The sequence below is a fragment of the Thermobia domestica genome, chromosome 18 (genome assembly GCF_964235325.1).
Source record: "Thermobia domestica chromosome 18, izTheDome1.hap1.1, whole genome shotgun sequence".
Taxonomy (NCBI): Eukaryota; Metazoa; Arthropoda; class Insecta; order Zygentoma; family Lepismatidae; genus Thermobia; species Thermobia domestica.
In genome coordinates, this window is record NC_137471.1 from 14,652,037 (window position 1) to 14,665,155 (window position 13,119).

The 13,119-nt window shown below is 35.7% G+C and overlaps 1 protein-coding gene across 1 annotated transcript in view; it reads right to left on the bottom strand.

Moving 5' to 3' along the window:
* Positions 1-672: 672 nt before the first annotated feature.
* Positions 673-13,119, bottom strand: part of LOC145675662 (uncharacterized) — a 61,067-nt gene continuing 48,620 nt past the window's right edge. Inside the window, exons 10-13 of the mRNA XM_081746231.1 lie at positions 12,041-12,142; positions 10,007-10,132; positions 3,798-3,966; positions 673-866 (exon numbers count right to left, since the gene is read on the bottom strand). Of these exons, the coding sequence (XP_081602357.1) occupies positions 736-866; positions 3,798-3,966; positions 10,007-10,132; positions 12,041-12,142 (528 nt within the window). The 3' untranslated portion in view covers positions 673-735. The remainder of the gene's footprint in view (positions 867-3,797; positions 3,967-10,006; positions 10,133-12,040; positions 12,143-13,119) is intronic.

Here is a 13,119-nt window from a genome sequence, read left to right on the forward strand (position 1 = left end):
GCCGTCACTAGTAGTGTATCATGTATAACACGTTAGAAATATCCCACGTTGACATACCATTATTTTCCTCTTGTGTACTAAACTTTTGGACAGAATCGTGACTTCTTATTGGGTATGTTCTCAAGTGTGTTTCCACCAGTATATTTGACCATATTCCAACGACAGAAGTATTTTCAAAGAAAAAGAATCCCAAGTAACGTTAGAGAAAAAGAACTGACTATTAGTAATAGGGATTCATAAAAGTAAAAACACAGAAACTCAGAACCAGTTGGACTTGTTTCTCAACATTATAGTTTATTTATAGAACAATAATATTGCGATTAAAAATTACAAAAGTGTTCAGCATTTTTTTTCTCTCTTTCTGGTTCTAACTATTAATTTATGATGTAATGTTGAAGTTATTAATGTAGACTTGAAATTATTACGTACTGTAATATTCTTAGAAAATATAACGATAATCAAGACTAGTCACAACAATGTTTCATTGATCCAATTTTTTTGTATTTTGTTTATGTAGAAAATAACGGTAGTTATGGATTAAATTAAACCCATTGTAAAAGATCATATGTAATTTTTAAGAGCACGCTTTTTTAAAAAATAAACAATTTAATTTGCAATGATTCTTTGGGCTTTTAGCTGTAAGTGGAACACTAAATATTCTTAAAAAGTACGTTTTTAAATTAGTTAAAACACACATATCATTTATTTGGTCAATACAATTTGGGTTAGACGATATCAATGGCCATTAGCCATGCCTAATGCCATTTGTTTGAGTTTTACTCTGTCTAGTTTTCCACCTTTGTTTGCCGGAATATCATCCACAAATACTACTCCACCTCTGAGATGCATGTAGTCAGCGGTTCTTTCTGAAATGAGAGAGAGAGATTGAAAATTAAACTTTGCGATCTTTGTTCAAATGCAAAATACTGAATACCGTACTACTATTCCTTATATGTATTTCGAATGTGATGGGAATACATATTGAGCGAAGAAAGAATTACTATGATATTGACTTCCCCGTTTACGAAAAAAAAATATATGTTTTATTCGTTCTAGCAAATCTTACTTATTATGAATAACCTAAAAAAAATTCGACTAATATCTAACCCCAAATTTCATTTCCCGCAATTGTACAGGAAGATATTTAACATGCGTATAAGCAAGATGAACACTACAGATTGTGTACGATATATATTACCCTGGTTATTTATTTTTGTTAGAAAAGCCAAGTGAAGGATGAAAATATACACTAGCAAAACAAAGAAGTATTTTTAGGTAAATGCTGAGGTTTTCAAGAAAGTTAAATCAAAGAAGACTTCATAGATGGTGTAGAATTCCTATTTTCCCTTGAATAATTTATAATCTTTTACAATTCATTCTAAATTTAACAATCTTTTCATTTATGTAATTAGGTTTCAAAGAATTATTTCATATGGACATCAGTTCCTCTAAATATATATATATTTGGCATTATTTTCTATGATTTCCTAATTTATTCAGTTTTTAGGGATTATTTGATCAAGTTGTATGTTAATACGCTTTCCTACATTTATTCAGTTTTTAGGGATTATTTGACCAAGTTGTATGTTAATACACTTTCCTACATTTATTCAGTTTTTAGGGATTATTTGACCAAGTTGTATGTTAATACACTTTCCTAGATTTATTCAGTTTTTAGGGATTATTTGACCAAGTTGTATGTTAATACACTTTCCTACATTTATTCAGTTTTTAGGGATTATTTGACCAAGTTGTATGTTAATACACTTTCCTACATTTATTCAGTTTTTAGGGATTATTTGACCAAGTTGTATGTTAATACACTTTCCTACATTTATTCAGTTTTTAGGGATTATTTGACCAAGTTGTATGTTAATACACTTTCCTACATTTATTCAGTTTTTAGGGATTATTTGACCAAGTTGTATGTTAATACACTTTCCTACATTTATTCAGTTTTTAGGGATTATTTGACCAAGTTGTATGTTAATACATTTTACTATGGTAAATTAGTGCAATTTGATTAAATATTTCCTTTATTACTGATCAAATAAACATCATTACTACGGGAACCATCAACCGAATTACAGGGAATCAGCCAAAAACATATTTTGGCTACGAGATTTAGATCTATATGGGAATTTGATGAAGTACGACCTGTTGGAATTTCGTAGCGTACTAGAACTATATTTTAAGGGGAAAATTTCAGCATTGTAAGTATTATAACAGTAGAACTTTTGTTTGGAAACGCTATATTTCACCATAGTATATTAATAATATTACGAAAACTATTGTGGACATTAATATTCAAGGGAAATACTGAAGTTGTCATCGATTGACGTACATGAAGCTTAGACATCCGTATTAAAATTTCATGAACTAATTGGATTTTTCAGATCCTATTGTACTATTAATTTCAAATCCGATAGAAAATTAATTGTTCATGCCATGAGAAGTGGTTTTCAATTGTGTATTATTATTATTATTATTATTATTATTATTATTATTATTATTATTATTATTATTATTATTATTATTATTATTATTATTACGTTATCATCGCCTTCTTGAGATACATTACGAAAGTACCTTAGACTGTAATTTTATAATGTATCTGAGGAAGGAAATGATACATGAGAGTAACTGTAGCACAAATTAGTAATCATAAACATTTGCTTTGGCCAGATTGTCCTTTTATTTGAATCCCTTTATGAAAACATCTTGCCATTTACGTGTAAGTTTTAAAATTGGAACTTGAAAACCTGACATCTGGATAAACTTTTTGGTTTTATTGAGAATTTTTTGCTGAGATTTCTTGATGAAATTACAGGTATAACGAGACGCGAACTACGTGTTAAAAGTGATGTAACGGAGTGTATTCGGCATATACTGACATATTTTTTTTTTGTTGGTAGTCCATCGTATACTCACTTTGAATTTACGTAGTACACGGGCAAGGGCGTCCATCAGGGAGGGCAAGGTGGGGCGCTTGCCCCCCTAGAGGAAATTGTATTTCGGAACATCGAAAACCCAATAGAATTTTTAGAATAGTTACAGCAATATTTGAAACTATATTTGAAATGTCGCTTTTTCTTACCCCCCCCTTGGAAACCACAACATGGGCGCGTACACGGGTATACGATTGAAAGTAAGTATATGCTCTTCTTGCTTATTTTGAGGCCAAGGTTTATTCATTAAAGCTAAATTCTTAGCGATTCCACTGATTGAAAGTAAGTATTCATCATAGAAGTTTCTAAAATATTAACTTTTTAAATCCGATTTTTAGGCTTATAAGCATACAAAGGGGAGACGATGATTGAGAGAGGGGGGAAGTGGCACAACATTTATGTTAAAGTTTTCTTTTTCGGTAAGTATACGGTATATTCTTGAAAACTGTGAAAATTGTCTCCACCAAAAAATTTATCACTATATCACTATATTTTATCACTGCTGAGTATGACTTCGGCAGTACTTTCTCATTTCTTGAAGATAACTTTACACGTAACATGGAACATAGCAGATAGGCAAAAACGCACCAATAAATCAGTATTTCTATATAATAGACAATATATCAAATTATTTTATACACTAGATACCAACATCACTTTTCCCTTTATGTCAATAAATTGTTTGTAAACGATCTTGAATTTGTTTCCTAAAGTAAAACGCTTAAAGAAGCAACAAATAAGGTAGGTTCACGCTATCACTTTTTAAATGTTATATTGAGTTCTGTTTCTACTAAAATTTAAAATTAATTTGACTACTTTTAATGAATATGCAAGCAATATTAACAATACCTGCAACAAAGTTCTTGATGTCTTCCTCTGTAACATGCTCGTAACCTGGTTTCTTCACAACGTAAGCTCGGATAAGATATGTGCTCTGTGGGTTAGGTATTCCAACTACTCCTGTGCAAAACACTGCCGGGTGTTGTTGAACAACGGCTTCGACTGACGAAGGAGATATCTGAAATACAAATTCTTATATAGATTTTTATTCTTATATAGATTCTCAAAGCTAATTTAACAGTAAGGTAATGGTTTTGTAGATACTGTAACTTCACAGTTTAGCACACGTTTATTTCAATGAAAAATTAGCATGAAGTTACGAGGTATATGAAAAAGCTATCTAGAAACTAAAGGCTTGTGTATAGCCCGCTCCCCCCAGTTCTTTGTCACCGGAACTGGAAAAGTCACTACTACTACCGGTACTACTATACTACTACTACTATTACTACCGGTACTACTACAATACTACTGCTACTACTACTACTACTTATATCGAGAACAGAACCCAACCAACCCCTGCGGGGCTTCTAACTCGTTCTTACTACTACTGCTACTAGTACTACTACTACTGCTGCTACTAACTACTACTACTAATACTACCGCTACTACTACTACTACTACTTATACTAAAACTTTATTACCACAAGATTTACATCTTAAATCTTTATAACATGCGATTCCGATTCATTATGAACTAATATGAATCGTTAGAATCACTATGAATCGTTAAAAATCATTGGGGAGAGCGAGCTATTCTCAATCCAAACTAAATATTAAAATACAACAAAGATTAAATTAACATTAAAAAGATAAAGCAATAATGATTAGGAAAAAATTAATCTCCAACAATAAAAATAGAAATACAAAGTAGAGAAAGTGACTCTGGGTCCGTTTTGGCGCGATTAAGCACGTCTTGGGACCAGGGCCGGATTTAGCATTTTGGCGCCCCTAGGCCCAATAATTTTTTTCGCCCCCTAGTCTGGTTAAAGTTACTTTCCTAAAAAGCCTTTATTAAAAAATTATATCAGGCCTATATGTTAATTGCTTAAACACCACTCCACGATGCAATTTTACCATTGCAAGTTTTTTGAGGAATTTACTTGGTTCTGGGCTTAACAAAATACCGTTAATGTATTAACAAAAGATTGGTGAACTTTACCAACAATTATTTGTTCCAATGAACTTCAAAATCAGAATGCTTAATTAGCCTGATTTTTTAATCAATTCAAAAACTATGTAAAGTTATTGCTATTTATTTGGCCGTGCGCCCCCTGGGAGCTTGCGCCCATAGGCCCGGGCCTATTGGGAAATCCTGCTTGGGACACTTCCAGTCGGTGTTGTTTCTGCTCTTCTAACAACAATTTCGGAATGAATTTCGTGGACACTCCATTTAATGTTCAAATCGTCAGTTAAGATTGACCGAATCGCATAGAAATTTAAATTAAGATCGTCAGCCATCTTCCTAATTATAAGTTCGAGTGCACTAAATCGCTAAATTTTACAATGTTTTCCTTGGTTTTTGACGTGATTGTAATACGACAGTGATTTGTATAATTATTAAGTGCGTTACTTCAACGATTGTTAAGAAATATTGAACCAGAAAGCAAAGCAAATATAGATTGAGGTTTCTTTCGCAATTTTAATTGGAAATTGCAAGAAGTTTTTCTTTTGTTATTAATATTAATGTGATTTATATATTAAATAGTTTACATTTTAATTATACTTCAAAATTTTAAGTATAATATTCCATTTTAGATATTGTTATAACAGAATTTGCAGTTTAACAGATTTACGGACACACTTTCTCCTCCGTAGTTTGTTAAATGGAGCGTTTACTAGTTGTAGGTTCAAATTATGATTACCATATATATATATATATATATATGTTATGAACTTGTTAAAGATCAAAATTGAATAAAAATTGTGAGATACCCTGTATAAGTCAAACGGACGGACGAAACTTTCTTTTACTCGAGCCAAACTAAAAAAATGCATTCAGTATTATATCGTTATATCCTCGTGTATAAATATATAAAGGAAAGGCCAATTCCAGAAATTTTACTTTCCGCAATCCGGAAAGTAAAATCGGAAGAATTCCGGAATCTAGAAAAATTCTGGAATTTTTCCAAATTCCGAATTTTTCTTAACTCCGGAATTTTTCCGAAATCCAGAAACTGAAATTTCCAATGCCAGAATCCGGAAAATTTTGGCCATCCCTAATATATAATGAAAATATTAATCCGTTTCCAAAGAAATAGGAGAAGGACCCTTACAACCCCTCCACAGACTCCACCTCCAAATCTGGCTATAAAAGAGCACGTCAAAAAGAAGAAGACAACAATCAGATTCATTTGATCACATCCTATCTTTCTCTCCGAGGTGCTCTAAGTGGAAGAGATTCCCTAACCTTACCAATCTCCGTGCAGCACTGGGCAGCATATACTACCCACCTGTGCGCTGCGATGGGCAAGAAGTTCCTTTCCAATCTCCCCGCTGTACTGAGCAGAAGATATTACCCACCTCTACTATAATATAGGCAACAGATTCCTTTCCAATCTCTCCGCTCTACTGGGCAGAAAATATTACCCACCTCTGCTCTAGTATAGGCAAGAGGTTCCTTTCCAATCTCCCCGCTCCACTGGGCAGAAGATATTACCCACCTCTAATCTGGTATAGGCAAGAGGTTCCTTTCCAACCTCCCCGATGCACTGGGCAGAATATGTTACCCACCTCTACTCTGGTATAGGAGAGGTTCCTTTCCAATCTCCCCGATGCACTGGGCAGAAGATATTACCCACCTCTAATCTGGTATAGGCAAGAGGTTCCTTTCCAATCTCCCCGCTCCACTGGGCAGAAGATATTACCCACCTCTAATCTGGTATAGGCAAGAGGTTCCTTTCCAACCTCCCCGATGCACTGGGCAGAATATGTTACCCACCTCTACTCTGGTATAGGAGAGGTTCCTTTCCAACCTACCCGATGCACTGGGCAGAATATGTTACCCACCTCTACTCTGGTATAGGAGAGGTTCCTTTCCAATCTTCCCGATGCACTGGGCAGAAAATATTACCCACCTTTGCTCTAGTATAGGCAAGAAGTTCCTTTCCAATCTCCCCGCTGCACTGGGCAGAAGATATTACCCACCTCTACTCTAATATAAGCAACAGGTTCCTTTCCAATCTCTCCGCTCTACTGGGCAGAAAATATTACCCACCTTTGCTCTAGTATAGGCAAGAGGTTCCTTTCCAATCTCCCCGCTGCACTGGGCAGAATATATTACCCATCTCTACTCTAGTATAGGCAAGAGGTTCCTTTCCAATCTCCCCGCTCCACTGGGCAGAAGATATTACCCACCTCTATTCTAGTATAGGCGAGAGGTTCCTTTCCAATCTCCCCGCTGCACTGGGCAGAAGATATTACTCACCTCTAATCTGTTATAGTCAAGAGATTCCTTTCCAATCTTCCCGCTGCACTGGGCAGAAGATATTACTCACCTCTAATCTGGTATAGGCAAGAGGTTCCTTTCCAATTTCTCCGCTGCACTGGGCAGAAGATATTACAAAACCTATAATCTGGTAGAGGCGAGGTTTCTTTCCAATTTCCTCGCTGCACTGGGCAGAAGATATTACAAAACCTCTAATCTGGTATAGGCAAGAGGTTCCTTTCCAATCTCCCCGCTGCACTGGACAGAAGATATTACTCACCTCTAATCTGGTATAGTCAAGAGATTCCTTTCCAATCTTCCCGCTGCACTGGGCAGAAGATATTACTCACCTCTAATCTGCTATAGGAGAGGTTCCTTTCCAATATCCCCGATGCACTGGGCAGAAGATATTACCCACCTCTACTCTAGTATAGGCAAGAGGTTCCTTTCAAATCTCCCCGCTGCACTAGGCGGAATATATTACCCACCTCTACTCTAGTATAGGCAAGAGGTTCCTTTCCAATCTCCCCGCTCCACTGGGCAGAAGATATTACCCACCTCTACTCTAGTATAGGCAAGAGGTTCCTTTCCAACCTACCCGATGCACTGGGCAGAATATGTTACCCACCTCTACTCTGGTATAGGAGAGGTTCCTTTCCAATCTTCCCGATGCACTGGGCAGAAGATATTACAAAACCTCTAATCTGGTATAGTCAAGAGATTCCTTTCCAATCTTCCCGCTGCACTGGGCAGAAGATATTACTCACCTCTAATCTGGTATAGGCAAGAGATTCCTTTCCAATTTCTCCGCTGCACTGGGCAGAGGATATTACAAAACCTCTAATCTGGTATAGGCGAGGTTTCTTTCCAATTTCCTCGCTGCACTGGGCAGAAGATATTACAAAACCTCTAATCTGGTATAGGCAAGAGGTTCCTTTCCAATCTCCCCGCTGCACTGGACAGAAGATATTACAAAACCTCTAATGTGGTATAGTCAAGAGATTCCTTTCCAATCTTCCCGCTGCACTGGGCAGAAGATATTACAAAACCTCTAATCTGGTATAGGCAAGAGGTTCATTTCCAATCTCCCCGCTGCACTGGGTAGAAGATATTACCCATCTGTACTCTGGTATAGGCAAGAGGTTCCTTTCCAATCTCTCCGCTGCACTGGGCAGAAGATATTAACCACCTCTTCTCTAGTATATGCAAGAGATTCCTTTCGAATCTCCCAGCTGCACTGGGCAGAAGATATTACCCACCTCTACTCTAGTATAGGCAAGAGGTTCCTTTCCAATCTCTCCGCTGCACTGGGCAGAAGATATTGCCCACCTCTACTCTGGTATAGTCAAGAGATTCCTTTCGAATCTTCCCGCTGCACTTGGCAGAAGATATTACCCACCTCTAATCTGGTATAGTCAAGAGGTTCCTTTCCAATCTTCCCGCTGCACTGGCAGAAGATATTACTCACCTCTAATCTGGTATAGACAAGAGATTCCTTTCCAATTTCTCCGCTGCACTGGGCAGAGGATATTACAAAACCTCTAATCTGGTATAGGCGAGGTTTCTTTCCAATTTCCTCGCTGCACTGGGCAGAAGATATTACAAAACCTCTAATCTGGTATAGGCAAGAGGTTCCTTTCCAATCTCCCCGCTGCACTGGACAGAAGATATTACAAAACCTCTAATCTGGTATAGTCAAGAGATTCCTTTCCAATCTTCCCGCTGCACTGGGCAGAAGATATTACTCACCTCTAATCTGGTATAGGCAAGAGATTCCTTTCCAATTTCTCCGCTGCACTGGGCAGAGGATATTACAAAACCTCTAATCTGGTATAGGCGAGGTTTCTTTCCAATTTCCTCGCTGCACTGGGCAGAAGATATTACAAAACCTCTAATCTGGTATAGGCAAGAGGTTCCTTTCCAATCTCCCCGCTGCACTGGACAGAAGATATTACAAAACCTCTAATGTGGTATAGTCAAGAGATTCCTTTCCAATCTTCCCGCTGCACTGGGCAGAAGATATTACTCACCTCTAATCTGGTATAGGCAAGAGGTTCCTTTCCAATTTCTCCGCTGCACTGGGCAGAAGATATTACAAAACCTCTAATCTGGTATAGGCGAGGTTTCTTTCCAATTTCCTCGCTGCACTGGGCAGAAGATATTACAAAACCTCTAATCTGGTATAGGCAAGAGGTTCCTTTCCAATCTCTCCGCTGTACTGGGCAGAAGATATTACCCACTTCTGCTCTGGTATAGGCAAGAGGTGCCTTTACAATTTCCGCGCTGCACTGGGCAGGAGATACATCCAACTTTTTGCTGTTATGCACAAGATGTTCCTTTCATATCTCAGTGCGGCTCCGGGCAGAAAATCCTTAACCAGAAAACATAGGACCTCCCGCGCTGCTCTGCCCTTGTGAACTCACAGAGAAAGGATTATTAGAAACATCTACTTATTTGTGTAGAAACTTTCATAATAAAAAAGTTATAGAAAAAATTCTGTACAGGTTCTCTACTACGTATTACAATATTTATAAGAATTGTAATACGGAAGATGATTCAATCTGTGTATCGAAATTCTGATGAAGTTTGAGCAGTGCACGACACGTGAGAGGGAACAGTATACATAATCAAAAATCTAGAAGGTTCATGGTAGTTTCAATACTTCTTAGTAGCTATCAGGAAATTAATATCGACAAGTTTTGATGCATATAGACTAACGTTACATCCATAAACTCATCTAATTGTCAGAGGTTAGGTCATTAGTCATTGCAAAATAATCAATACTCATACTTACGTGATGCATAAAATACTTGAAGACATAGTTTATCCTTTCTAAAACATAGAGATGTCCATCATCATCAAAGAATCCTAGATCGCCAGTGTGAAGCCAACCGTGTTCATCAACAACCATCGACGTCGACTAAATAAATAAATAAATAAAATTGGAAACATGATTGAAGTTAGTACTAAAATTTAGAATGGCGCACATAAACGTTAATTGAACATGAAAACACTGCTACAGAAAAGCTACCATACTTCCTTTATAATAACGCACATGAACATTACGTCATAGCAAAATCAGAGGAACGTAACTCCATTTTTGTAGGTTTACAGAAGAGAGGGGAAAAGTTTTTTTCTTCAAATAAATGTTTTAATAAGATGGTACACACATTATTGCAGAGTTTATGACAAAGTCAACTTCAATAACACTCAAATAACACCAAATGGGACTTTCAGAATTATATTCATAATCCAAACAAACAAAAATTTCATTCTTGGAGTTGAGTTCCTCTGTTTCACATGCGATGATTAGTTCTTGTTAGATGATACACACTTAGATCAAAATGGTTTAAATTTCTTTGGACAGAATTCAAAAAAGGATTTTAAAGAGTAAACTGTATCATTGCAAACTTTATAATGTTAACCCTTTCTGACCTGAATTATTTCTTGGAATTGAATATTTTTTTTTATTTCAATGGATTACATGTTGAAGTCTAAGGAAGTAAGAAAATCCATTTTTTCCTCAAAATTATATATTGCCAGGACGTTATAACTACAACGTATGAGACAACTTGGAATCATTCGGCACGATATATGCACTATGAAAGCCAAGGAAGCTTGTAATCCCAAATGGAATCACACGGCCAGAAAGGGTTAATTGTTATTCCAATGTAAAACCAGGTTTGTATGAACATTTTCTTTCTAGAAATTTGTATCATATTTCTATGGCCATTGTTCCCAGAAGAAAATTGTAACTGGAGATTCTTATGTATCTGTCTATTACTATAGAGAATAATTACACTGATTGTTGATCTTTTGTTTACCGTATCGTGTATTTCTGCCTACAATGGCTTCATCATTGTTTACTAGTGTTAAACTAGTAATCCTTGAGACTATTATTATTATTATTATTATTATTATTATTATTATTATTATTATTATTATTATTATTATTATTATTATTATTATTATTATTATTTTACCTATAGAAATCACCTTTACGAATACAGTATAACCTCGTTTATCTGGACTACCTGAGACCAAAGGCAAATCCCCTAAATCGAAAATACGGTCCATCCCGGTACTATGGTTAATAAGCAAAACAAATCCTTAAATAAGGAGACTTACCGTTTATTAGATAACTTTTTACATAATTTCTTAACAAAGAATTGACCCACTGTCTACTGTTTCAAACAAGTGTGGCCTTTGAATGAAGCACGGTCACTTAAGGGGCAGACTACTAAATATTTTTCAAAAGCTAACAAGCTTTCTTTTGTCAGTTTCTCGTAAATGAAAATAGATAATGAAATGTAACTTACCTCAATAATAGATAATGTTATTCTACACCCGAAAATACGAATCGGAAGAATTTTCACTGTTGCTATCCATAGAAATTACAGTGTGACCAGAATTTGAATTACCCAAAAATCTAGGCAGCGACTAGAAAAATGAACTCAACGGTAATTGATGACTTATCACGCTGTCTGTGTTTCTTGTTTACTACTTTTTAAAATAATATTTATATTTATTCTGTAATAACTTACATACGTTATTACAAAATAAATAAGTTAGTACAAAATAAATACAAATATTATTTAAAAAGTAGTAAACAAGGAACACAGGCAGCAGTGTGATCGCTGAGGGACGTCATCCCTCATACGTAATGGGCTAACATGGCCATAAATGCCGAGAGCCCAGAAATCTAATTACTAATCAAAAAATAAATATGATAAATTACTAAACTAACTAACTAACTAACTAACTATATATATATATATATATATATATATATATATATATATATATATATATATATAACAGAACTTACACTATCGTCTTTCAAATATCCTTTCATGATGCCAGGTGATTTCACGAATATTTCTCCTTTCCTGTTTCGAGGAAGAGATTTTCCTGTCGAAACGTCAACAATCTGTGAAGAAAAGAAATTTTTTAATATGTTCCGTTAGGACACATAATATATAAACTCTGCTATTTAAAAGTAAAATATTTTACTTAAGGATCTTCACTACACCGAAATTAAACTTCCGCTAATTTAAGAGTTTTTCTGTAATATCTTCAAAACAAATAAAAATACTCGAAAAGCAGAAACGTAGTGAACTAGCAAGGATGTTATAAAATAGAGGATCTGCCCATACGTATCTTCATCATATGAACTCAATGAAGCCGAAAAACAATCGAGCATCGTCTGAGCCGGCACATCTGATTGGTTACTCACGTTTCCGCCATGATTGTTGGCACGAAACATTGTGATCTTAGTGGCGCGGAGTGGGCAGAGTAGGTGTGGCGAAGCTGTGACGTATGGTTTCACGATTTTGTTGTATGGGCAGATCCTCTATTTTATAATATCCTTGGAACTAGATAATACGCATGTGATACCGTTATCACAACTTATCTATCTGCTTTCGATTTGTAACTGTAGAAAGATTTAGCATTTTTTGCGGGTTCTGTAAATAGCGAGATACTGAAAGCGGATAGGTGAATTGTGGTAAAGGTATCGCATGCAAAATCGTATTGTCTAGTTCACTACGTTTCTACTTTTCGAATATTTTTTTAGTTATTTTGAAGATATTACAGAAAAACTCTAAAGTTAGCGGTAGTTTAATTTCGCTGTAGTGAAGATCCTTAAACAGTGCATAAAGAGAGAGAGAGAGAAGATCTGTTTTAGCAGTATTAAATTCATCAATTATTGGCAAAAAACAACTTACTATTAGCGTCATTAAAATTCGTTTTTCAGAATATTTTCGGAAACTACATATCCAAATTTAGAATTTACTCTGAACGAGGGGTAACAGTGGATCAGAAAAGGTAGGGGGACGCATGACGTCAAGCTATCCCCCGTACCTATCTTAGCCCATTATAATTTTTTTTTTTAGAAACTGGTGGGAC